The sequence below is a fragment of the Hippichthys cyanospilos genome, chromosome 3, assembly GCF_059441005.1.
Source record: "Hippichthys cyanospilos isolate Australia breed blue-spotted pipefish chromosome 3, RoL_Hcya_1.0, whole genome shotgun sequence".
Lineage (NCBI taxonomy): Eukaryota > Metazoa > Chordata > Actinopteri > Syngnathiformes > Syngnathidae > Hippichthys > Hippichthys cyanospilos.
This window is the reverse complement of record NC_142371.1, coordinates 23,096,775-23,124,525: the sequence shown is the minus strand read 5'-3', so window position 1 is coordinate 23,124,525 and position 27,751 is coordinate 23,096,775. Positions and strand designations below refer to the sequence as shown.

The 27,751-nt window shown below is 39.1% G+C and overlaps 2 protein-coding genes and 1 long non-coding RNA gene across 8 annotated transcripts in view; 2 read left to right on the top strand and 1 right to left on the bottom strand.

The window, feature by feature from the left end:
- LOC148426370 (uncharacterized) overlaps positions 1-25,211 on the top strand; it is a 52,285-nt gene extending 27,074 nt beyond the window's left edge. For both annotated transcript variants that reach the window (XM_088409821.1, XM_088409822.1), the window contains 3 exons: positions 14,560-14,648; positions 23,972-24,050; positions 25,122-25,211. In XM_088409821.1, the coding sequence (XP_088265947.1) occupies positions 14,560-14,646 (87 nt within the window). In that variant the 3' untranslated portion in view covers positions 14,647-14,648; positions 23,972-24,050; positions 25,122-25,211. The remainder of the gene's footprint in view (positions 1-14,559; positions 14,649-23,971; positions 24,051-25,121) is intronic.
- LOC148426371 (uncharacterized) lies at positions 284-11,378 on the bottom strand. Its single transcript, XR_015865129.1, has 4 exons — positions 11,097-11,378; positions 7,423-7,672; positions 384-517; positions 284-306 (listed from the first exon to the last, which is right to left on the bottom strand). It is a non-coding gene; the product is annotated as an uncharacterized LOC148426371 (long non-coding RNA).
- Positions 25,212-26,953: 1,742 nt separating the features above from the next.
- mef2d (myocyte enhancer factor 2d) overlaps positions 26,954-27,751 on the top strand; it is a 79,594-nt gene continuing 78,796 nt past the window's right edge. For all 5 annotated transcript variants that reach the window (XM_088410352.1, XM_088410349.1, XM_088410350.1 and 2 more), the window contains exon 1: positions 26,954-27,103. The gene's annotated coding sequence lies outside the window, so the exon portion shown is untranslated. The remainder of the gene's footprint in view (positions 27,104-27,751) is intronic.

The window sequence follows — 27,751 nt, the reverse complement described above, 5'->3', positions numbered from 1 at the left end:
GATTTAATACCAAGGCACAAAAAAGGCACCCCGCCCACCTCCACGCCCACCCGTCGGCGTGGCAATTAAAAACAACAACAGCAACGCGGTGATTAAAGATGGCGGACGGCGCCGGGTTACCTGCGCTTGGCGGCGGGTCGTCAAGATGGTGGCGAGCTGGAGGAAGAGGGGCAGCGTGGCCATCGAAGGAGGATGGCAGGAGGAAGGGGGGGGGACTAGGAGGAAGGGGGAGTCGAGGAGGAGGAAGAGGAGATTCTTCCTCCTCTTTCCTCTTCTTCGTCATTTTCGGCTTTGGCCGATGTTAGCCTGCACAGAAGAAGCAAAGATCAGAGGCCATTTTCCCATCAACACACACACACACTCACTGTGAGACACACACACACCTTTTCATGTGTGTTCTCATGGTACAGACTGCCCCCCGGCATGCAAATGACTTTCATTATGCAAATGCATGCAAATCACATCCAAGCGTGTGAGAGCTGAGGAGAGGGCGGGAGCCACGCCACCGACTGACTGACTGGATGAATGAATGAATGAATGAAAGAGTAGAAAAAATGAGAAGATAAGTTAGAGTGGCGGGAGGTGGTGGAATTAGACAAATTTCCTCACATAAAAATTTGAGCTCGTCTAAAAATGAGCGGATATCGTCAGCCATTGGTTCAGTCTAGTTTGTTATTCTTCAAGCCCACGCTAAGCTAATGGCTAAACAAAGTCGAGGCGCAGCTATCTCAAAGCTAAGCTAGCTTGGTGCCTCGTATGGCTGCTTTCTGTTTTTGTATGGAAGTGAGCACACATTTAGATTCCAATCAGTCCAGTTTCATTTTTGCCCAAAAGCTGAGCTAAGCTTAAAATGCTGAACAAATGATGTTGATTCACACGTCCACAAATGACTTAAGTCCTTTTTGCTCAAATCTCGACCAAATCTGCGACTGTGTCCCAAATTCACGCGACCTTCGAACGTTACATTCAAATCTTGCCTTCACATTTTTGTAGCCCACATTGCTGTGCTCTTCATGTCCAAATTTGCCATGGTTTATGTAGTCCGTGAAGGACTGTCTGCAGAGGGTCTACAAATTTCGACAGCTATTGTGTATCTTGTGACTACACTTAGTTTTTCATGTGTTTCTATTTTTTAATCCATTACTTCAGTTTAATTCATCTCAAAATCAATACGTGCAATTTGTGCATCCACAAATTAATACAGTTAGCGCTTTTAATAGCTCACTTTACTAAATCTTGAATACTAATACTACAACTTGGACATCAACTACTTTTTGCAGTTGACAAAATGAATGCAGTTCATTTGGTTGCCTTGAGATGGCGCTGGTGGTGCGTGCAGAGAATTTGATTTAGAGTTTTATTTGTGTTTTTATGTTACATTTCCAATAGACATCTTTTACAAGTCCACAGGTGGAATAATATTTTTTGTGGGGCTAAATTTGAGCATCTAAGTTTTCTTAAGTTTAGTTTAAAGACATGCAAAGTGTGTTATGCTAATGATGTGCTAACAATACTAACATTAGACGCGACAGCATGCTCGTTAACTAGCGATTTAAGAGAAAGTGTTCAGCAGTTTGTTTGCAGTGGCCCAAAGTATGTGTTTATATGTGAACATATGCAACGTTAGCCATAGCTAATGTCTGTTTTATGTGTTGGTTCTAAGGGGAAAAGTGTGGATGATGCATGCAAAGGTGAAAAATGCAAGAACACAGTAAAAATCAAAGCAAAGAACTCGTGCCTCATTCATAAATTATAAAAATGCATCTAAACTGTTGTTAAAAGTCGATATTAGAATCTGCATTTCCAGCAGCGCAGGGGAGACATCGCAGGTTTGCATTTCGTAACCTGAATTATTCGTAACAAGAGATGTTCGTAAGTAGAGGCACCAGTGGTAGTTGCCTCAGTCATGTTTGCTAAAGTAGCATAACTCAGCATGTCACGTTAATACTTTCAATATTAACGTGTTAGGCTTTAGCCACAATGCTAACGTTCACAACGGTCCACCACGTCCATGGAAAGGATGCAACAAAGAGACGTGACTAACGAGCCAAGGGGGCGCTCTCGTCTGCCTCTTTTGTCCGCCGTGTCACCCGGGGGAAGATTTGGTGGCAAGGTGGAGAAAAAAAGGGGTGACTAGGGAGTGTGAGAGAGTTGGGGCGCAAAGCATGGTGGGCAACAGGCCAGAGGGACAGGAGGGGGAGGAGGGGTTGCACCCTGAATGGGCGGCAAACCTCTCCTAATTGGTACTTGACATTTTTTTTTTTTTTTTTTCTGGAGTGGAACCCGCTTTCCAAACGCTTTGCTGTCGTCCTTGTGCAGAAAAGTGCCTTATGCAAATATACCTATATGGTGCCGAGCGTCATTATGGTTGGTAGGTGCACCTTCGGTCTGCGGGTGTGAACATTGCCCGCTTGGAAACATTTTTTTTAACTTACAATAAAAGCTTCCCAAGCCCATTTATTTGGGGTGAAAGATATAGACAAGGAAGGAGTAGATGACAAAAACATTAGTAAGTTAAAAGTTAGTAAGTTGTTTATAAGATTTGGACTTAAAATATATATAAAAAAAAAAAACATCAAAAATAATATCAAAAATAATAAATAATACATTTCTCGTCTAATATACGATTTTTTTATGGAGGGTAGCCCACAACCTTGACGAGCGTTTATCTAATTTTAAGTTAATTGAGCATTGTAGTGGTAACTGTGACCATTGGATGGCAGTGTTTCCACACTTACAACACAGATATTACCTACATGCAATTCAAAGTAAGGAATGGAAATCAATCTTTCATATGCTACCACCCATATTTACATAGATATAGCAAACAATATTCTGTCGGCCTTGAAAGATGAGTAAAAATGCTAGTCACTCTAGAGGTTGCCTTTTCCGATAACGCTTGGCACTGAAAGAGATTTCTAAAATGTTAGATGAAAAAGCATAGGTTTGCAGGGTGCATTTATTTTCAGTGCTTGTTTTGTTTATATTCATAGCGTTATAAACTCTTAAATTATGGCTTGAAAATAAAACTGAATAACCTGGGGCTGGACTAAAATTACATCCTCTTGAATTAACCTTATTTGCTGTTAAACATTTGTAGGGAGAGACACAAGTCACATTGATTGCAGTCCGTTCTTTTTTTCCCCTTATATTTATCCTTAAGATCATGTCCACCCACTTGATTACCGGCAACATCGAAGCGAAAGCTTCCTCATGCACTAATATTTTGCGCTCATTCAAGCACAATCGAAGCTATTTTATCAGTGAGATAACAGGAAATCAGGGGCGCACCCCCATGAGGACGTCCATGACTATTGATGATTGATTGATGACTTAATTGACTGATGGGGATGATGCTAGCTGCAGTAAAATGTGCACAGCGCTTGTTTGTTTGAAAGATAAATCCTGTATTTTTGCTAGTTTTACATTTGTTGTCAGTGTTTTGGGTATTGGTTTTTTTAAGCGCTTTTTGGAGGTTTATCCCTGTTTTTCATGACATTTTTGGGAGTAATAAATGTGTGATGCGAAAATGAAAATGGATTTTTACACTTAATTCCATTTAAAATAACGTGTACTTCATAAAAGTAGTTTAGAATCTACAGAAGTTTGAATGTTGCCAAGATGAAATCCCTAGATTTGAGAAAAACACGTTTAATGCAAAGGTGATGCCTTTTTTAGTCGCCAGCAAGTGGAAAATGTGTTATTTAATTTATTATCCACTTATTCAGCCAATTTCAGTAGTGAAAAGTTAATATTTGGTTCATAATTTATTTGAGAACTAAATCATTTTTTCACATCCAATTAATAAATTAAACAACGCATTTTGTGATTGCTGTCAACTCAAAACAACGTCACCTGTACTTAAGGCTCAGCTAACGACTTACTGCGCTTCACCTGGTTTTTGGGTTTGGTCGTGTGATTTTCATAAGCTGAGCTGTGATTGGTCAGTCCAGGAGCCTTCAGCATAGGTGATTTCATTTTTGGTACACTGCAAGTTGAATTGTTTATAAAGAACAATTCTACATAAAAAAACAATAATTTAGTTATATTCGTCTTTTACTGCTGAAAATAGTGAAATATGTTAAGAATCCCTTTAAAAATATACTTATTTAATAGATATGTATTTACTATATATTTTTACATTTATAATAGGCATAGGATGTACTGAACTTGAATTTTCACAATTTCTGGTCATCATTTGTATTATTATTATTATTACTACTATTATTGATTATTATTCATTTGGTCAACAATGCCTGAAATTTTGCGTTAATTTATTCATGCATGCATGTATCTATATATGTATTTATTTATTTATTTATTGCAATGAAGCAAGGTGGAACATGGTCCTTTAGGTGTCACGTACTTGAGAAATTAAATAATTTTCTGACAGCGACAATTGCTTTCAACGCGCGTTAAGAGAGGGGTACACTCCGGTATGGGGGCCTTTGGCTCAAAACCAATACAGTTAACATATTTGGAGCCATGCAGTTAAGGAAAGCACACCTTTAACTAATCTCTTTGTGTGAGGACTTGCGCAGTGGTCATACATTCAAGCCCGTGTGACAAGAAGGGGTGCTGTTCCTTTGGACAACACTGAAGCCATTTTCTAAACCCTGTTGGTGTCTGAAGAAGAAAAAAAAAGGGGGGGGGGTTCGGAGGGGGTTTAAGAATCAGAGGGTCTTATTGAGAAAACTGTCTGGCTGCTCGGACCCGGCTGGACTGAAAGGGAGGCAAAGGGCCGCTTTGTCCCGGGGTGACAAGTGGACTTGCTCTATTGACTGTAAAGTCTACTGCTGGGGGGGTGAAAGAGGATGTGTAAGGGGTAGCGGGGGGGAAACAATGGCTGTTTTTCTACTTGACACTTGCAGGATAAATGCGCTGTATAGCTAAGACCAACGAGCACCCGGCTCACCCAACCACACAGCCCCCCTTTTTAGACGAATGAATTTCTTGGTTCGGAAGTTCTAACTGTAACCCCTTTTATGCTGTTATTGAAAGCTGACTTTTTTCTTATGTCACTGTTGTGTGTGAAAGGAACCAAAGTAAAAAGATTGGTCTAAGTGAACTTTCCCACTTTGGAAGTGACAGTCAGAAATTTCACAGTGGTCAGTGCTCTGTGTGAAAGGTATCACTACTACTACTACAGTAGAAACTTTCACAGTTTTGGTCAAAGCTAGCGTTTGTGTTTTTCAGTCAACGAACACAGATTGGGAAGCCGTGGTCAACTTGGGAATTTCCACTTTTGTAGAGAATAACTTGTGATTGTTGATTGGCAGCTTTGTGAAAACGGGGAGCAGAAACCAGGGATGGGTGTGAAATTTAACAACCGCGTCTCTTGCCCTGTTGTGGTGACCCTGACATAATCTTAAATGCCAGCTTGTGAAACAGCACAGCTGCTGCAATAACCTGCTCACTTCTCGATGCACCCGTTTTGCTGTAGCTCTGTGTGAAAGGGGCTCTCAGGAACACTTCAAAATTTTAGTGCAGCACACTCTCCCAAAATGGGATTCCAGAGGGACAAATCGTTGCTGCTTGTTGGGACAGCAAAAGTGTCTACAGGCCATTGGAATCACGGGGCGAGCAGCGGTCTCGGACCCTTTGCCGCCGCCAGCGGGAGACCGCCTTCCATCTCACGGGAACAGAAAAGAAATCACACCTTCAATCAGCCATTGCTGGCATTCACTTTGCTGATCTGATTGACCAATTACTGTCGGCGACAGAAGCTAAAGGCTCAGATTGTTCACTGGGTGTACTGTCTGCTTGATTACGCTGTCGGAACCCCACCACCATGACCGCCCCCTTAATACCACATCTTCCCCCCGTTTGCCCGTTCAACGAAATCCCATCAGGCATTTCCTTCACGAATGGCATGCGTTTCACCGGTAAAATCAAATTTCTTGACTTCCAACAGTGGAACAGAGGCTGTGTGAAAGGTTTAGTTAAAAGGAAAAATTTCACACCCACTTGTTTCAATTCATTTTTATACAGCCGCTGTCCCGTCTCCGATGTGCCTCCGATGCTACACCAAAAGCTATATAATATGCGCTTTTGACTTCAACGTTCCACCATATTTTACTACCTTTCATACAGAGCAGTAAAACAAGTCAAAGCAGGCACACTCAACTGTTATTAATGTTTATTTAAAAAGCATATTTGATTCCACCTTGGCAAGTTAAACACCTGACTCACGTCTGTCCTTTTGTGTTGAATGCAATAGCGATTTCATGAGAACATGGGAGCAAAGTAATGTGAAACAAGGGTTTCACATTAACATGACAGACAGCCTTTTTCCACTTTTACCTATATTGTTACTCCATGTGAAAGGGGAATAGCACAAAGTCTGAACTGGTGATTAATAAACATAATGGTAATAGTTTTTGATTTTGAAAGTCCCGGTTGATTAAAACCATCCAAATCTGACAAAACCAGTATGCTCCCCCCCGCGTCATCTTATTCAGGTAAAAGGCGGAACCATCACAGGTTCAACAGACTGCGTGAAAGGGGTTTGTTTCTAGGTCAATATGACCGCCATTCTTTCTTTTTTCTTTATTTATGTTGCTGTTTTGTGTGAGCAGTTGCTACACAAAAAAGGGTGTTGAAGTTGACATGCAAATTTTTCAGGCTTGAAGCAGGGATGTGGCTGTGTGAAAGGGGAATAACCTTTTCACATTGACCGATAAAGCCATCTTTTCCCAATTTTTGCTGTTGTTACTATTTAAGCCAAATGTCACGCCAAATCAAACAACAGCACAGCAAACCTTAAATCAAGCATCTTTTCACGCAGAGATTGTTCGGCGGCAGAAAAGGGGACAAGTAAATTATGAAAATGATTGAACTTCCAGGAGAAATCTTCACTAAAACATGGTATGTAGAACTCAAATGTGCAACTTTCCATCATGCATTGCTCTTTTGAAACCAGACCCCATGAAAGCCAGTTTGCAACCTGATTAGCCATTAGTAGCTTGGTAAACGTTTGTCAAAGTCCAAACAGCATTCAGGGGGTGACTTTGTGCTATTCCCCTTATTTATTTTATTGAATACACAGACCATGTGACGGTCCCCGGACTAAGCACCAGCATGCTGGCTCGCCCTCGCACAAAGGGGATCATGGGTAGCGGCTTATTAGATTACAAGTGATCCCCTTTCTCAATGTTATGCTCAGAAGCCCAGAAATGAAATGTTCGGATATTCTAAAGGGTCGGCCATTTTGAACATGCTGTCAACATAAAGTGACATCACAGTTGCTCGGGTAACAACATATCAGGGTTCATTTTAGCAAAACATCTCAAGACTAAAAGCCTTCTTGGATAATGTTTGTCTTGAGATCCTTGTTCTCATCTATTGTTAGAGAGTTTGTGGTTTTCGCAATTTATTATTTTTCACTGATCTCCTGAACAAAACGAAAACCTGGTACCGTACCTCTCGCTGCTTTCTCCCGAGTTCTTCAGACGTCGTTTTGCCCTCCATGTTTTTGTTCTTGAGTATTGATGTCCTTTTTTGGGTCTTGGTGCCTTTCCAGGAGTGTAATGGGATTCTTGTTACTTTCGGTTATCTAGCTTTATGAAGAATGTACATCACTCATACAGCTAGATAACCAAAGATAACAATCAACCCCGAAGGCTCCACCCATCCTCCCGCGCTGACTAGTCTGGACCGAGGGCTCGCCGTCCTGCGAGCAGACACAAGCTCCTTCAGTACACGTGTGTGACCTATCAAAGGTTGATTAAACCTTTTTTGAACCTCACTTGCTCTATGGTAGCTCCAAAACATCCAACTTTGTGATGGAAGCCCCTTTCACGCAGCCTACTAACACCATCATTTTTGCACATTTCCCAATGTCTGGTAAAGATTGACCAACAAATTTCATTCCATGGTTTGGAAGTAGTAAGTGTAGCCCCTTCCACACTACACCTCAATGCCCACCCCATCAATTTTGGCGTTCACTTTGAAATGGAAAATGTCCTGGCCTTGAAGGTCATTCCTCAAAAGTCCCTTTTCATTCTGCCTATAAAAGATGACCTTGCATCAATTCACCAGTTACATCTTGTAACTCACGGCACCACTGTTGAATTTGTAACCCCTTTCGCACTACTCAGAATTGTCATCCCCCCCAACTACTTTATTTTATGTGAATGAAGCCAACAAAGAATACAATATAAGCCTGTAAATTATCCAATATGAAAAAAGTACTATTGGTAGCCCCTTTTACACTATCAGCTTTTTCCATGTAACCGTTCTGTTTCATCAATGTGGAATAGGGTGTGAAAGTGCACCAGTAAATTTCCAGATTCTCAAGATGATGAGCTCAATTCACACTCCCATATAATTGTATTCTACAAAAACTACAGATGCAGAATAGGGATTTTATCCATTTCATCATAGATGACATGTTTTTGTTTTTTTTTTGTGCTGGGGTTAAATTAAACTCTCAAATTTTCCAATACCACAGGTATTTGTTACCATTTAAAACCCATAGAGGTGTAATATTTAACACCTGACACTTATGGGTAATGTGTTCTTCTTTGCTGTGTGCTGTGTGAAACAAAGAGGCTGATGCGAGAAACACGACCATATTCATAAACTGCGTAAAAAATGAATGCTTTCAAAACAAGCAATGGTTGGAACGCTAGCCGGTTCGAACCAGCCCGCTGCCTGGTTCCCGCCCCCCATGGCGCTCTCACGTCACTCACTGGGCGAGCCCTGCAGGTGGGTGACGTACTCTAACGCCGCCCCCCCCACCTGGACCCAAATTTCTTTTGAAATGAAACCAGGATGCTAGCTGTTGGTCTATAAAAGAAAAATGATCGTCTTCATTTACATTATTTGATGCCAACGCTCAGGTTGGCGCCTGAAATCGCCGGGGGCTGGGCGGCATGGTGGAGGGGGCATGAAGGGAAAAATCCAACAACACACATTCGCTTTTTACACTCCGAAACACACTACCAGATGTCGATAATGTAACACACACACACAGTGGGGCACATGGCACAGGGGTGCTTCTAATTAAAGAGGCTCTATGTGCCCAACACCCCTCCCCCCCACCCCCTCCTCTTGAAGGGATAAAACGATCCTTGCAGTCTGTGGAATATTCTTCAGTCAACATGGACACCCTGCAGTTAGCACATATCTACGACGTGTTAGCTAGCACAGATGAGAGGGCAAATTTGCACAGGTGCTACATGCTAGCACAGGAACATGAAAACAACGAACGTGTGAATGGGAGGGAAAAAAAAGGATGTCCAACACGTGAACACACACGTTCAAAAATACAACACACATCTACACATTGTAACACACATGCATATCAAATGTAGATTGAAATATTTATTAGCAATGCTATTTCTTACTTGAATATACAAGTAAGTGTTTTTTTTTAATCTCTGCCAGTATTTCAAAGTACAATTCAAATAACTCACATTTTTACAATAGTCTATACAATATATTATTTCGTAAATTATCATTGCAATTTTTTTTATGTAGAAAGTGTCATATATTCAATTTGAATTTGAACTGTCTTTACTGTTTTTGGTCCCCTCATACTCGCATGCATGGATTTGTTTTCAAGGGAGACAATAATCAAAATAATCATTTCTAATTGTCATTTATAATTGAGTTGTTAGTTTACGATTTAAAATTCTCATTCACGTGTCATCAATGTTCACATTGCTACGATGCTCATGCTCCGATATCCAACAAGCATTATTAGCTGCAACCCTATCACTGTAGTTTTTTTTTTTTTTTTTTAGCATTTATACCATTGTTCAGTTATATTTTAAATGTATTGCATTTTAAATATTTGTTTTATTGTCATGTATGATAAACACACGATTTAAACTATCGTAACGTGCGCTGTGAGATAAAAATGTGTCAAAAATAACTATAAACAACGTAAAATCAGTTAAGTGTGTGTGAGTGTATATATATATATATATATATATATATATATATATATATATATATATATATATATATATATATATATATATATATATACATATATATATATTGTGTGTGTGTGTGTGTGTGTGCGTGCGTGTGTGTGTGATTATACCTACAAAGCGCGTACACTTATCGTGATGTCAAATGTGCGTGCGTGTGTACGTGTGTGCAGACAAAATAAAGGTACAACATTTTAACTCCGCAAATTAAATATTTACGCACTTGTTTTTTTTAAATATTAATAACGCAGGCACGTAATTAGCAATTATGCATAACCATATTTTTATGGGAAATGTTACACATTTGACACAGCAGGTGCGCACACCGTTTTTGCACACACTCCATGCCCTGCCATTTGCTGTTTGTGTTTTGAAATTTAATGCGTAGCATATTCACAATAAACTCATATCATTTTCGTAATTACAAACTTTTAGGTGTGTGTGCTTGTGTGTGTGCGCGCGTCTGTGTGTATTGGCAAGTCCGTATGTGCGTGCGTACTACGTAAAATTCTCATGTGGAATCTTGCATAATCCGTTTCCCACAAAATGTTCTGATCCAATTATGCACGCGCGCTCGTGTGTGTACACGTGTATGTGTTTATAGATAATATATACGAATGCATGTGTTGCGCTCGCCATTTTTCCATCCTCATGAAACCTCCGGTTTCACTTTTTTTGTCTAATTATTAATGCGCGTGCACTGCGGCTTCTGACGGCATAATCCTCATCATCTCGATGTGACTCACGTGGCCGCGCACGGCGTCAACGTGCAGCACTAAAAAAAAAAAAAAGTGTGTCTTCGTGTTCGTTCGCGCTGGTTGGGGCCTGCTGCTTCCATGCGCGTGCGAGAAATGATGATTACGATGATGCTGGAAATCTCGTCAAATCACGCGCGCGTGCTCGCAGTTAAGCATCACGCATGCTTGTCGCGGCACCAACACGTGATCGAGCAGTGGCTCTCAAACGCACATATCGTGAAAATAAGATGGGAATTCTCGTGGTTCATTTATTTTTGGCTTCTTTACTGAATGAAAATGGCGCACAATCACCCACCGCATGCAAGCGAGTACTTTTGTCCTAAATTAAATAAAAATATGAATGAGTGAAAAGAAAAATTATGTCCTGATAATTATAGTGGTGATGTTTAATACTCACGCCATGTGTGCGACCGGAACCGGAACCATCCGAGCGCGCGAGGAGGCTCCCGGCTGAGCGTGCGTGCTGATGGTGAGCGAGCAGCGAGTGAGCCGGCGGAGGGGGACGCGCGCGCTCTTGACGGCCGCGCCAGGCTGTGACGTGCGCTCGTGCGTGTGCGTGCGTGGCGAGTCCATCCACTCACACTCCCGCCGCTGTCTCGTCCTCCAATGACAGCGACAGAATCCTTATTTCCCGCCAAACTGGCTCTGCCCCCCCCAAAAAATAATGCCCCCCCCCCTACATCGCCTCATCCTCGCCCCCTCCCTCTCTAACCCCCCCTGGCGGCTCCCTCGCGCTCTCCATCCACGCACATCACACGCACAGTAATGGTGAACATGGCTGCTCCAACAACATATATATACTGTACACGCGGGTTAAGCCACGCCTTTTGTGTGATGTCACTGCAACCACTTCCGGGTAGCTCCCCTCCCTCACCCCAATATCACGCAGCTGATGGATGCTCCCGGCTCATGAAACAGACTAAAATCTCCATCCATTTTGGAAAGTGTTCTTCTTACTATTGTTGGCGTGAGAAATGAGAGGAACCCTGCACTCTCCTCCAGTCAATTTTAGGGTACATCTAGACAAATAAATAACAACATCATTGATTTCCAAGCCAAATTTTGTAACACAGGTAAACTGCAATCAATCCCAGTTGACCTTGGAGGACAAGAAGTGGACGGGGGTCTTCCTAAGTGGTCCCCGGTCAATGACATTGGCATTCAAATAATGCTTAGATTTACACAAACAAGCAAGCATTCAGATTTACACCCACAGCATGAACAAATCAGGACCACATCACAGTCAAATGGACATTATCTCAATAGACTTTTGGCGAGAGAAGTGGGGGTCACAAAGGATTGGTCGCCAGTCATTTTCTGAGCACATCGACGCAAACGACCACACATTCGTATTTGCACCTATGTAAAAATCAGGATTACATGACTGTGAAATGGGAATTATTGCAGTTGATTTTTGGGGGCACCTTGGACTGGTCGCCAGTCAGTTTCAGCAGACATGTCACAATCATTGAAACACACATTCATTAATATGGTCAGTTGTGGGTCTCAGTTGAGCCGGAGTCAGTGATATTTGTGGTGTACGCGTGGGATTGGTCACCATCCAATTTCTAGACACAGAAGGGAAAAAAACGACTGGTCGCCTATAAATGGCTATACCTTCACAGACAACTTTTTACACTCCCATTCACACCTATCAACAATTTATTGTTGCGTCAAGCATGTGATGGGCACAAGCCTTGTTGGATTTTTGCAAATTAAGCGGGGCACAACCTGAACTGGTCGCCAGTCAATCACAGGGCACATCGCCAAAGAGGCATTCACTTCTAGGGGCAATTCAGGGAATTGAATGGGGCTTTTTTTTGGAATAGCAGTGCTGAAGTCCTGAGATTCGAACCCAGAACTTCTCGACTGTGAGGCAGAAGAAATGTTAAGCAAAATTTGGCCAAACTTCATGATAAAACTTAACAACGTAACACATTGATTCAAACAAGTACTTATAGATATATTTCAACATGCTTTTAAGCTAAATGCTAGCTGCTAAAAATCATATTTATTACTAAAAATTATGTTTACATAGTTAATTTTCACACCTATTGGTATAATGTAATGCTAAAAGTTATCTTTTTTTCAATTGCTAGCATATTACGCGTGCTTTAAAGATAAAAGGATCAGGTCAAAGTTACTTTGTATTTTACAGATATTTGGCGTCGTCAAAGTGACGTAAACATTTTTTGACTGGCAACTCGTTCCAACGTTTTCAAGTGTGTTCGAACATGTTTAAATACATTTGAATGTATTTGCAAGTACGTCCAAACGTATATGGAAATCCATTGGACTGTAGTTGCACATTCATTGAAATGTACTAGTAATAATGTTCAAACATTTGAAAATTGTGTGTCATATATTTGAATATACTTGCAAGTACATGTTAACATACTTATAAGCCTAATGCTAAAAATGGCATTTTTTTTTCTTATAATGCAATGGGGAATGCTGATCTGTTTTTTTGTTTTTGTTTTTAGCATACAGGTATATCCAAATGTATTTCTAAGTACATCCAAACCTATTTGCAAGTACAACTGGGCATATTTAAAAGTATGTATGAACGTAAAATGTATTCGAGCGTGTTTGAACCTACATTAAAAAAATGCAATAAAACAGCATTTGTTTACAAGTCAAAGTATCTTTGATTGAAATTTTAAGTTTGTTGTAATACATTTGAACATACTTGTATGTTTAATCCTTGTGCAGTATTTTGACTATTTTGGGTCTTTTTTTCACATCATTCTCATAGTATTTTAGCCAAAGGATGGCACTTTTTTGGTCATGTGAAAACTAAGTGGTTGTGTCATGTTAACTTTGTGGTGAAATTTCAGCTCCCTGGTGTCTTTTTTTCAGAGGATTGGACAAATATTTACTCCACATAAGCAGCTCCATGCTTCTGTAATATTTAACTAATTAGGAATAGATTAATTGATCAAATCAAACATTTTGCATGGTTAGAAGACAATGCTTGGATAAAATATCTTAATCAGTGGCAATGGACAGGTTATGAACATCACGTGATCTCACTGCATTTATGCTATATTTTCTCCTACCAACTGTATTTTTCAGAGCATAAGTCGCTACTTTTTTCTCATGATATGAGCCCTGCGGTTTATAGTCCAGTGCAGCTTAATCTGATTTTTTTTTTTTTTTTTGCTAGCCACAAAGACAAAATCCGTCAAGAAAGCAAATGTGTGTATCAGTTCATTTTGTCAATTTATGGAACTACCATGAAAGAGAACTAAAAAGATTTGAATCAATTGATGTTTTTTTTTAATACGGTATTAAAAATATAAGGATTATGTTTAAATTTAGTAAGATCTTGTATAAAAGTCTGCGATGTGTACATTTTATATTTGTATATATAATTGTATATGTACAGTATGTGTGATTGTATACGTGACTCATGTGCAATGTGTTTTATATGTTCACCATAATGATCAATGAAACAAAGGGAGACGGAAGAAGGCGCAATCGAAGTATTGATTTAGAGTTTGAACTGCTATTTAACTCTGCAGCTTTCTGTCTGTTATGTTGAAAATATCCATCCATCAATCCATCCATTTTCCATAAATATGTTGGCGCTAAACATTATCAGTCTGTGAAAGATAGGATGTTGTTGTAAGCGGGCATTGACTGAAGTTTTAGATAAAAATGAAAGAAATTTCCATATGCCGTTTTTTCTGTATGATAGCTGATGTTACATGTTATAGTTTATCCATCACATTTTTTCTTTCTTTTTGCTTATTTTTTGCGTTTAATAACTTTAATTCATTCATGCGGATTTTTTAATCTTTTGCAGTAACACATTTGAATTTGTGGTCGTCGCTCATTGTCTTTATTTTCTTCTTTAGTCATCAACGTTTTCTTCATCTGTTCGCCGCCGGACGGGAGAAGATGAAAGCCCCAAATCTTCCCAGAGGACTTTTATCCCGCTTTAACGGTAAGGCGTTTCATCCCTGTTTGACACCACGCATGCCCGGCCCCCCGGCCCGAGCATGCACGTGCGTGGCACTCGGTGTGTGCGTGGGATGCACGCGGGAGTCCAGGAATGCGGCATGGGAGGAGGAGGAGGTCGTGGTGGGATTTAGGAGGGGAGCGTGCAAATCACTTTTTAGTGTCAGCGCCCAGCCCGGAGCCGCAGACAAGGGTCCGAAAAGAAGGCGTGCACCACTCCATTATCATAAGAATCACATGGCGGGGATAAAAATCTCCTTTGAATAAATTACCGCTTCAATAGGAGGCGCGACTGCCAAAGAGACAACTTTGTCAGCCCCCCCCCCCGCCTCACCGTCACCGCACGTTTTGTTATCGGGGTCTCTCTCTCACTCTCTCCCTCCAACGCTTTCCTGGAAGCGGCGTGGCCTCTAAATGGCGCCTCTGTGTGTGTGCGCGCCCTCGCCGATGCCAGGTTACCGCGTCCGGCGCGTTAGGCAGGCGGCAGGCCCCGAGCGCCTCTTGGGAAAGACCACCGCTCTGAGGTGCTTAATGGGATACGGGGGTGCAGGGGGGTACAATGGGGGTACATCCAGTAGCCCCCGCCGACTCCCCCCCACATTATCCCACAGCCATTCTACTCTCTTCCTCCCTCTTCATGCTGCATGGGAACCCGAGATGGACCAGCACCACCACCCAAGTTCATTAGCGCCCATGTTGCACGCACACACACGCACACACACACACACACACACACACACACACACACACACACACATCTTGGAAGAGGATGGCCTTGTATAAAATTAATACCGTTCACTTTTCGCCAGTAATAAACAGAAGTCAAACTCAAATAATTTGAGAAAATGGCTGCCTCTCGAGATTCGTCACCAACCAACAAATCTAAAGACTTAAATTAGAGTTTGGTGGACAGCCAACATCAAAAAGATCAAATAAGGCAAGAATGGGAACCCTCAAATGACGGTTTGGCAGCATGGCTCACTATTTGGCAAGCGGAATGTTGCGATTGAATGGATTGTAGCAGCCTGTTTAAGTGGACTGTTTATAAACTAATTAGCAAATGACAAAGGAAAACAATTAGAAACCCATCAATAACCACTTTTATTGTAAAGGGCTATTAGACATTTTAAAATCAACAAAATGTCAGTACGACCGTCACGAACGGAACACTATTTGGAACGAACAAATGTAAATATAAAGATTACAGTTGAATACATCTCCACATGCAGATATTTGTATTAACCTATACATACATAAACTACTGTTTATTACACTTCCACATGGAAATATTTAAATGAGGAATGAACAGCAAACTTCTAATTACAGGTCGCCTGGCAGCACGGCTCACTATTTGGCAAGCAAAATTGTTGAATAGATTTTAGCAGCTTGTGAAAAAGCAGCCTTTATGAACTAATTTCCAAATGACTAAAAAGAACATTTGTTGTATATTGTAAAGGACTACCCAGTATTTTAAGGTCAACATGTTGGCGTAGAAATGTCAATTAAGGCCTTTACAAACTGAAAACAACAACATTGCCGCCCTTTATTATTTAGAACTAACAACTCTAAATTCATGATTTATGGGATACTTGGTTCACTTCCACATAAATTAAAAAAAGATAATTGGGACTAACGAACTAAAAGACAAAACAATTGATCGATATTTTAAGGTCAACCTGTGGCAAAAACGTGTCAGTAAGGCCTTAAGGGGTGAAAAACGCAATGGCTGCCTTTTCGTATTTATAACTAACAAATCTAAATGCATTCATTATGTTTTAGTACATTTTCACTGGCAATTAATGACAAAAAATGACAAGAAAGTATCCTCTCATGACAGTTTGGCAGTATGGCTCACTATTTGGCAACAACATTTAGTGAATTAATTGTATCAGCCTGTTAAAGAGCAAATGATTTACAAATCATTTATAATCCTATTAACAATAAAAAACGTACTATTAGGTTTGTTTGAGGTCAACATAAAAATCAAAGTAAAGGCCTTCACAAATGGAACACAAAATGGCTGCCCTAAGATTTATAACTAAGAAATGTAAATAAATAAATTATAGTTTTCTACACTCCCACTTTCAACTTATAAAATAGGATATGAATGAAAACCTTCTAATGACAGTTTGACCATCCAGCTCACTATTTAGCAAGTGGAGTGTCAGGAACCAATGCTTTCTTGACCATTTCGGCTTATTGCACCTGCACAACTTTATTAAGTGTCCTTATTATAAAATAATTTCAGTACAGCCTTTATAAATTGAACACAAAGTAATTATATAATAAATGCATAAATAAGAACCTTTGAAGATGTGCTTTGGAAATACAGCTCACTATTTGGCAAGAAGAATTTTGTTGGTTGTAATCAATTGTAGCCGTTTATTGATTTGTGCTTATGAAATGCAAAATTCATTTCCGCATTCCAACAATAACACATTTCCAAATGTATTATATTAAAATGTTTAAAACAACAGAATCCCCAAATTTGAGATTTTACATTTCCTCATTCAACTTCTGCTTTGTTAATTTTGTTCAGCTCATTCGGGAACTCTTGGGATTTACTCATTCGCATTCTTTGAATTCACAATTTTTCACGATTAAATCGACAATTTACCGCATATTTGATATATTAGTATTCTATTCCTGCACTATTTCCCTATTTCTTGACCAATTCAAAGCATTACAAATTCAAGGGGATAGACACATTCCGGATATCTTGGGAACTACTTCCTGTGCCCAAATTCCCGAATTTTCACTGTAGAATTACATAATTCTTAAAACACACACACACACACACACATATATCATATGCACACACATATCATATCACAACCTCTTTCTATGCACATTTCTTTACTAATTCACCTTATTCCAACTTTTTCCATTTTAACAATCCACTAACTTCCTTTATTTATCTTTCACACAGATTTATGACAAATTGCATTCCACAACAAAGAAATACGTGTTTATAGAACAATGTCCCTTTTATTCAATTCCGACGTAAAGCTAGAAGTCAAAACTACTAGCATTGTTGTTTACATAATTTCCATTTCAACGTTTTTCCAACATAAATGACTAAAATACAAGGTGAACATCAACTTGGACAAAATAAGCCCTTAGGTTTTTTTTCAAACTCATTATTTTCATGATTTTTGCCTATTATTTTGATTGTCAAGTTAGAAACAAATTACTGCAGATTATTTCTTTTTTTAATCTTTCAATTTCCTTATTGTGTTTGGTGATCAAACACACCTACTGGGTGGATGGCAAACAGATAGACAAAAGAAACAGTTCAGTTCACCATTTTGTCTCTAATTGGTTCCTATCACACCACATTCAAACCAGCTTGATGGTAATTGCCAATATTTGATATTTTATACAAAATCATGATCAGCTGAGATGTCATAATTATCTTAGCATCAATGACATCATGTTTGTATTAAATGCTTAATTGCACTCGTTTATTTGATAGAGTTTTGATATAGCCTCAGTTCCTTTTTAAGCATCTACTTGCTGTAAGCTAAATTTTTGCGCAATATACTAACTTAATCACAATAAATTGATGCATCCACGGTCAACTTTTACTTTGTCTGACCATTGGCACAGATTGATGCAAATTATCATCTCAAACAATTCTGTTTTCAGGGTAAAGGTGAAAGTGGCTGGCACTGCCAACTTAATAACTTGAGCTTTTAATTAGGAAAGTATTGATTAGATAGATGACTTGGAAATCAAACTTTGAAAATTACTTAACCGAAAAACAAACACGATATTATACGTGTTTATCGAGATAGTTTTGGGGGGAAAATTATTCGGGAAAAAACATTCTGACAGGCCCATTTCCAAAGAATTTACTTAAATATCAGTCTTCTTAAATTCACCTTTACACAATCAGGATTTTGGAGCCGATAAGGCAGTGGGGGGAGAAAACGTCGAAAGGAGAAAACGTCAACTCGGGAACCTACTTGCAACCTGTTGTGCGCGCACGCGTGCACGCGCACTGGTGGTGTCTCAAAGTCAAAGGCGTGCTGGCAAGCTGCTTTTTGTCCATTCATGTCTCATGGCGCGCGCGCACACGCACACACGCCGGCTCAAGTTTAAATTGCAAGAACGTATTATCTTTTGCCCCCCCCCCAAAAAAAAAGAAGGAAGTGTGTGCGTGTGTGTGTGTGTGTGTGTGTGTGTGTGTGTGTGTGTATACCATTTCATGCACCCCCCTCCTTTTAAAAAAAATCTCACCTTCCTAAATGATCCACTTGCGTCCACAATCTCGTTTTTTGGCGGGAACAGCAAACCACGTGCCTACGGAGGGGAAAAAAAATAGTATTTGAAAACGAAGTAAAATGTGTCTTTTTGATAGAGACGACATGCAAAGCCAACATGGCGCCGTGAAAAATGTCCCACACCACACGGAGTGATTACAGCCGTAATTAGAAAGTCATTTGCATATATGCTAATGAGGGAGGAAAACATGTCGTGCTTGGTCGCCGGAGGCAAAGCGTCAGCTTTTTTTTTCTTCTTCTTTGAAGAGCTCGAATCTGCCGTGTGTGATACTCATGATGGCCTTCAAGCAACATCTTCATCCAAATTCGTTCTTTTAAGTCACTAAAATGTTCATCAAATCTGGATTGATTCATTTATTTATGGTTGAAAAAAATATTCTGGTTGTTTTTAATTTTGACAGATCTGATGAAGACGATTAATAATTTAAGAATGATCCCGCATGGCACACAGCTGTAGATGATCTTGTTGACAAAATGATGACTGACAGATTTGATTTTGATTTCACTAAGCAGTAAATTGTAGAAAATATTAAAAATGAGATTTGTGGGTTTACATTCTTTTATGCCCTCCTAACTTCTTCGTGTTAAATTAACGAGCAATCATTGCGCGTTACAGATCAAATTGGACTTTTTCAGTTAGAAATTTAATCACGCTCAAATTGTCGAGAAAAAGCACGCAGAAAATGCATTTCAACGTGTATATTTACAATGTTCACCGGCCACTTCATTAGGTACACCAGCCTCACGTCACAAGACAAAAATTCTATTTCATGGAAAATATCAATTGTATTTTTTACACAATAACCTTTTTGTATTATTGCCCACCGAAGTCGCTAGTATTTTTGAACAATTCTACAACAATAAAGGCACATTCTTTTATAAAAATACGGATCAATATATTGTGCATCTAATGATGTGACCGAAATGTCTCGTATTTGCTTTGGAATGAAACTTATTTTTAATATGACTTTTTCACTCCTTATGATTCATAGTTAAATATCTCTGCACTGTTTTTTTACACTTCATTTGCATATTTCTCTCCTGCACGCAGGCTCAGGTGCTAGGATCACGTGACAAACACTAGGCAGTGGCGGTGATTTAATTAGTCCTTAATGAACGTCATGCCGGAAATGTCGCTTTGCTCATTTGCATCCAAAGTGGGTCATGCATGCAGGAGGAAAATAAAATGTGTTTTTCATCGACAGTATTGTTTCTATTTTTAGCACTAAATGAGGTCGGAATTAACATTAAAATTAAATATGCTGATATACATTATATAAAAAATAAGGGTCAAATGCAGATAATTGTATTTGGAAAACTTACTTTCAAATTACTGATTACATTTTGTCAGTTATCTGTAAAATGTAGTTTTTACCAAGTGAAATATTTCACTTTTTTCGTACATTTATGTCTTTTAAGCCTTTCTCGCGATTTAGGTGATTTGCTTTTCAGAATAATTGATGCTTTAATGTCTTTCTTTATTTTATTTTAATTTTTTAAACTTGTCCTAGCAAATTTGCACGTTTGATTTCTTTTAACGTGTCGTAATAATCAATTAGGGAGGCAATTCGACATTTTTGAGATTCTTTATTGCGTTATGTGTTTGTTTTTTTAAGCACTGTTCGATGTTTTTAAAGATGAAATAAAACGGCATTAAAAAAATCAAATAACGATTTTGCGCGTTTGAAATATCCACGATAGGAGAAAATTCACTCGTCATGTTTGAATGTGTACACACACACACACACACACACACACACACACACACGCACGCACACAGATTGAATGAATACACTCACACACATTTGCGTGCTGTATCCCACGATGCAAGTTACAATGGGAGCAATTAATATGCACATAAATTAAAAGTGAGACGTTTTTTTTTTTGAGGGGGGTTGAATTCCAGGCACAAGAAAGAAAAAAGAAAGAAAGAAAGAAAGAAAGAAAGAAAGAAAGAAAGAAAGAAAGAAACCCGAAAAAATGGTGCGGTAAAAATGATAATAAAGATGAATATTAAACATCATCACTAAAATGATCACTATATTTTTATGCATGTTCTCTTAAAATTAAAAGTTCATAATCAATTCTTATACTCAATACTTTTTTCTTCGAGCCTCTTGTCGCGTTAAATATTGCCTTTATTTAAACATTTGTAAAAGTTTTGTGTAGCTAATTAATTTCCCAGCATGTGCTAAATGCATCAAGAAGAATGAAAGTTATTGTTACTAAATCACAATGAAAAATTCTTGGTACATATATGAGCATTTAAATGACGTCATCATCAGCCATGTAGACTAACAAATGATTAATAAAAACACGTTATCTTTTTCAATAGAAAGATTAGACGACAGGTTTTGCGCAATGAGTTCAAGGGAAGCTGGATTGTAATGGAAGGACACGGTACGTCATCTAGAGGACAGATAGCGACACTGCAGCATTTTCCGATTGATAGTCGTTTAGCTCTCTCTAGTGGCTGGTTTTGGTACTACAATTAAAAAAAAAACGTTTTCAAACGATATTACACTAACATAAAATTTTAAACAACTTTAAATAGAATGATTTGAAATTTAAAACAGTTTGGTCCATTAAATCAATTGGTAATTTTATTTTCACTGACTGTGGATGTTATTTTTTTTTTTTTTTGGTCCAATCAGATTTCAGTTTGTATGTGTTGCCTTGTCGTTGTAGTCTGTCCTGGCCCTTGACAATCTAGTAATAAACGCAATATACTGTGCTTGAATCTTAAAGACAACTTTATGCTTCTAAAATTAAAATATGTATAGAACTACTTAAATGAAAAGTTGGAAAATGAAGTATACAATTCAGGATATACATCACTGTAAGCTTTATTTGTGTAATATCATTTTAACATCGAATTCAGAGATTGTTTCATGTACCACTAGAGCACTGCTTCTCAATTATATTTTGTAAAGACCCCCCCCTCCCGAAAAGAGAAAACATTACACGCCCCCCCACTTGTCACACCGACCATAAATAAGACTATTATTTATAAACAAAAAATGTATAAGTATACCTAAAACTGCATCATTTTTAAACATTGACAAAAGGATTTTTTTACAGCATTTTTACAGGTTAAAGATTCGTCCAAGCAAAAAAGGGCATCAAAGTGCCTGACAATAAGATGCCAATCCTTATTTTATCACAGTTAAACTTCACATGGTAATAACAACCCCCGTCCCCCCATATATCACACAGTGAAACTTACTGCAAAAATAACTTCCCATATCACTCCATCCATTGTTAAAACAAAATGACATTTAAAAGACAATTTAAATAAATATATCGATTTGACTAATTGTTATTAAGATGACAGTCTCACATATTTGCGCTTGAATTTATTTGGGCTGTTATTTTCATTTTAACCTTTAGATGGAAGCACGTTATTAAAACAGGAAGTATTTCCTCTTCAATCCTGTTTTTTATGCCTACAGAATGTGATATCATCTTATCATGTACATCATGTTATCATGATGACACTGTTTATACAATATATATATATATATATATATATATATATATATATATATATATATATATATATATATATATATATATATATATATATATATATATATATTTTTTTTTTTTTTTTTTTTTTTTTAATTGCTGTTACTCTTTCTCATAAATTTAGTTAATGTCATCAGCTTGTTTTAAATGACCAGAATACCCCAGTTTGGTTCCTAAACTTGACCATTACGTCAGCGCTTCACCAAGCGTGAACCTCACCGCATGTCAGCAGTCTCCTGACCCCCTCCTGGCCAAACTTTCATCAGCCCTTTCCCTTTACCATGTGATGGGCTCTTTGTGACGGTCGCACTTTAGTCCTAATTGATGGGCACAGGCAAGGGAGGAAAGAAGAGGGGGCGTTTGTTGGCGCCGTTGCCACGGTGATGGTCTGCATTGCTAGGCAACCGCGGGGATGCGGTGAAGGCAAAGCGCAAGACAAGCCGCAGGTCACACACTCGCTCACTCTCACACACACACACAACATGAGAGGTAAATAAAGTCAAGCTAATTGCTCACCTGCTGGCTAACATACTATTAGCGCTAAAGTGCGGCTAATTGCTCGTTATCGTTGAGGGAAAAAAAAAAAGTCAGGCTTGTAGAGTGAAAATAAAATGTCCGGCAAAATCTGCTCTTGAATAGTTTGTTTCGATTCAACTCGATTTTTACACGGACCTGTGAAAAAAAAAACGTAATTAAAACAGACTGCATTTGAAATTGTAATAACATAGTGCAGTGCTTCTCAATTATATTCGGCAAAGCCTTTCTAGGAAAAAGAAAACATTTCGCTCCCCCTCCCACTTGCCACGCCGACCATAAATAAGACTATTATATATAAAATTGTTAAAGTATACCTAAAACTGTGTACCAAAAAAAGCAATATAAAAAACTTTCAACTGTGAACTATTTTTTATGGCATTTATACAGGTTCAATGTTTGTCTAAACCAGTGGTGTCAAACATATGGCCTGCGGGCCACTTCTGGCCCGCGAGATGATTTTGTAAAGTATAAAAATGAGCTGAATTTTTATTAAATGGAAATATTCAAATGTTTTATGATTATTAGTAATGTAACTGTTTGATTAATAATGATATTCTGCTTTTACTATTTTGCACAGAAATAAAAAATAGAAATACATATGAAGTTGGTGTTTTAAAGTTATATAAATATATATTAGGATTATATACATATATTATATATGATATATTATTAATATCATATATATATTTTCTCACTTGGGATTATATTTTCTTTCATAATGCGGGCAAGCAAAAACCAGTTTGACACTATTAAGCAAAAAAAAAAAAAAAAGCTGTTTCTGTTCTCTCATAAATTGGGTTAGATACTAAGTTAAGATCAGGAGCCATTTTCAAGCAACAGTTTGAAATACAATAATGTCAACACCAAAAGGTAGGCAGAGCTGCATTGAATGTTGTTGTATGCCGAATCAAATGAAATGCTACCTCCACTAATAAAAATGATTTTATTGTCCTTACAGCTACTCATTTTTCCCCTCACACTCTTGATAGAAGCACTCACCTAAGTTGTAACACCCCAGCTACTCCCCTCTCAACGAGGTAAGTCAAGCCAAAGCCACGAGACAAGGCCGCCCCATCAAAACTGAACTAATATCAATAAATACATTCATTAAAAAAAATATACATACTGTATTTGGAGGCAAAAAAACTATGATAACGATGTACGTCCTCGTGCGCTCATGAAAAAGTCAATCAGTGCCAGAAAATGCCATGACGCTCATGAGTGTGCCCTTGTGTGTGTGCGTTTATGCGATCGTGTGTTCGACTAATCCTGTCCCCACGTCCCAAATGGCTCTGCTTAAGTCTCACATTTGGACAAACAAACACGTGTCAAATTCATCAACGTGTCCGCTTTTTGGAACGTAACGTTCAGTGCGCACAAAATGGACAAATGTATTGGGACACACAGCTATCCTTCAGAAATATTAATTAAGGAGAAGCTGCTTTATAGAGACATAGAATGTTATATTGAGACATTTATTTCCAGTTGTGTGTTTACAAATTGGGAACCATGGGAAAATTCCTTTTTGAACATGGTGTAAATGTAAATGTTTGACTTTTTTGTGTCCCAACAGTATTAATGGTGTAGGTATCAGTATCGGTGACTACTGAAGGCTTGAGTGCTAGCTCAGAAAAAAAAAATGTTCTTACGTCCCTAATTGTTTAAACAAAAAACAACAACAACCAAATCTTACGGCAGGGGGCGCCAGATTACATACAGTTGTCGAGCAGCCGTGCTCAAGTTGTTGGGCAACTACAGTCGTGTACAGTGTTTATACATTTATATCTCTACACTGGAAATATTGTTTGTAGTGATGATGATGGTATTTACTGTTTGGATTATTTTCACATGTATTTTACATAAAGTGCAACCACATCATTTTGGTTCATTTAACTTCAGGTTAGAGGTCATTTTGACAGTGGCAAACGCTTTGAGATTATTTAACTTGGTCAAAGCTCTTTGTGTCGTCAAAACATGCTGATTGAACAAGGGTGTGTACATTTCTAATCCCCACTGTGTCTATAACCAGTTTTTCAAAAACTAATGTTTTATTGATGAATTTTTCATGACGTCACCACAGTGTTTCCACTGTTTGTTGTCATTCCTAGTGGTGACATTTCCATGACCCCGGAGCTGACCGGCGTTGGTTCCCAGCTACGGGAATGAGCGTCCAGCTGACTGCAGCAGTGGAAATCCGTGGCCTAATCTTCTTATGTAAAGTATAAAACACACACTGTGTAATCCTCCTTGCAACTTCTTTGCTGTCACCGTTACTACAAAACTCGTACACTGCATACACATGTATTAAAACACTAATACTAATCACTGCGAGTATTCACTCTTTGACCTCACACAAAAATTCAGTGGTGTCAAACTGCTGCAGTATAGCGCCAACTACTGGCAAGGAGGACTTTGAGATTTCTGCCTCAAGTGTCTATGACTAGTATCGGCAGCATCAACAGGGACTCGATACCTTTAAATAAATCTGTCTGGGTTAAAGTAGCACCTGTTTAATGTTTATAATTACAAATCGTTTTATTCAAATTTTCACTAGCCAAGTTTCTGTCCAATGTAATCAATAACTTAAGTAGCTCAAAGAATTGATTACTTTTAGTTCTTTAATTCCAAAAGTAACCAATTACTAACCCTGAAGTAATCTGGTCTTTACCACAAGGAAATAACTAGCATAATCACTTTGCTACTTAACTACCTAACGTAGCCAGTTACTTTTACTCGATTACCTAAAGTATTCGAGTACATCAGTACTTAATAAGTAATTTGTTACATTAGTGCTTTTTCATTACCTGCTGTTTAATTACCGAAAGTAATTGATTGTTTTTGTATTTAATTGCGTTATGACCGACAATTTTTAGGTTCTACTCCTGCCCAAATCTAGGAAAAAAAGTGCTGGGTAAAAATATGTGTTTTTGTTGAATGTGATGAAGGTGAGCAGGAAGAAAACTGATTTTCACTGTGGTTTGACTGAACAATACGGCTAAACGCATTTATTTTTCTTGGCAGTTAAAAACGTATAGATTTCACTCATTCAATTTGCTTACGCATGCAATCTATAATCAATAATTCACAATATTTAAATGTATGACTATTGATCCATCGCTGGTGACGGCACAACGACCGAAAATTCTAAGAGCGATGACGTCGCTACGGATGCACGGCCCAGCCTAACCAAACCGAGAGCAAAAGAAGCAAAGAAGCGTTTATTTGATCATAAAATAATGATAAAGGTGTTATTATTGCTTGATGAGCGCACGTGCTGCGCTGTCACGAGCGCACGCCACCGCCACCTCCCTCAGCTGTGACGTCAACTTCCCCCGCCCTCCTCACTGTAAACATAGTGTTCATCCGCGCCGATTTCACAAAGTAGTGCGAGCTTCAATACTTGTCGCCGGTAGTGCGCGCGTCTAATGAGACACACGTGTTTCACCCGGCAAAATATGAAACCAACACATTGATTGCCACATGAATGCGCGTATCATTTTTTTTACCTGCATGCCGGCAATGATAAAAGTGGCAATAAATCACGAACAGTCAAATATCCTCGGCGAGGATCGGCGTTTAAGCTTGTCACATTAAGATAGATGATCGATAACTTTGACGAGACGCTCAAGAAGCATCCGTGCTAATTTAATATAAAATTTGTCGTAAGTCAGTTTAACCGGTGAAATGAAATCTTGGTACTGCGCGAGACTCCCGAGGCAAGCGGAGGGATACATGCCAACGAGAGGGTGGTCTAATAGCCCCGCCCAGTTCCCCACTTCTCACCTTTTCGCCGACCGCGAGTCCGCCCCCGATTGGCCCTAACCCCGCAGAAGCCTCGCTCCCATTGGCCCAGGGTCACTGTCAATCACAGCGTGACGCCTCCTCGGGACAAACCTCGGCTCCATTTGCAGTGTGGCTAAATAGTTACACCGAACGTCAAGTCGAAGACAATTTGATCGTTCGCGTTCGGGACACACTCGGCGGGACAAAGCACAGTCGGCGGCCGCGATTTGTGACGCTTCCAGCGGACGTGGGACGCATCTAGACTACACTCCCCTCTTCCAGCAAATGCAGATGTTCATTTGGCCCGGTAAGTGAGAGACCCTTTCTTCTGGCCGGGTTCGTGTCATCTTTTTCGGGGAGAACATGTGTGTGCGTCCGCTGTTTAGGAATGTGCGTGAAAAGCTGGACGACGGAGCCGGGAAGGTAGTTTTGTTTTCCTTGAGTTTTGGTAGTTTCAAGCCTGTCTGTTTCAGCGTGTTAGGAAAAAAAAATACGCGCTAATGCAGGATTTGATGCATTTTGTGATATTTGCATTTTTTAAAAGTGATGTCAAGAGCGTGGGGGTGGGTGGTGGATGCGGGGATCTGCCTCGATCAGCTGGCTTGCCAGAAGAAGATGCATTCATGGAATATATACACAGACCGCAGTTTAGCGAGCATCAACTGTGATTCATTGGCCTTTTCTTAGGGGTTTTCCCCTCGACTAAGTTGCATATGAACTTAAATCAGGCTGTTTTATTTTCGTAATGACGTTTACTTCTTTGCATTAAATTTTTGCACCGCAGCACACATTTATTTAAGGATTTATCCTGGAAAAGACAAGTTTTATTAATTATGCTTCTGTGATGGTGATGAGTTTAGCCAGGAACCAACATTTAATGAAGGTTCGGTGATGGTCAAAGTTTTACCCACAGTAACTGGGACGGACTATCAATGAACTGTTTGACCTTTGAATT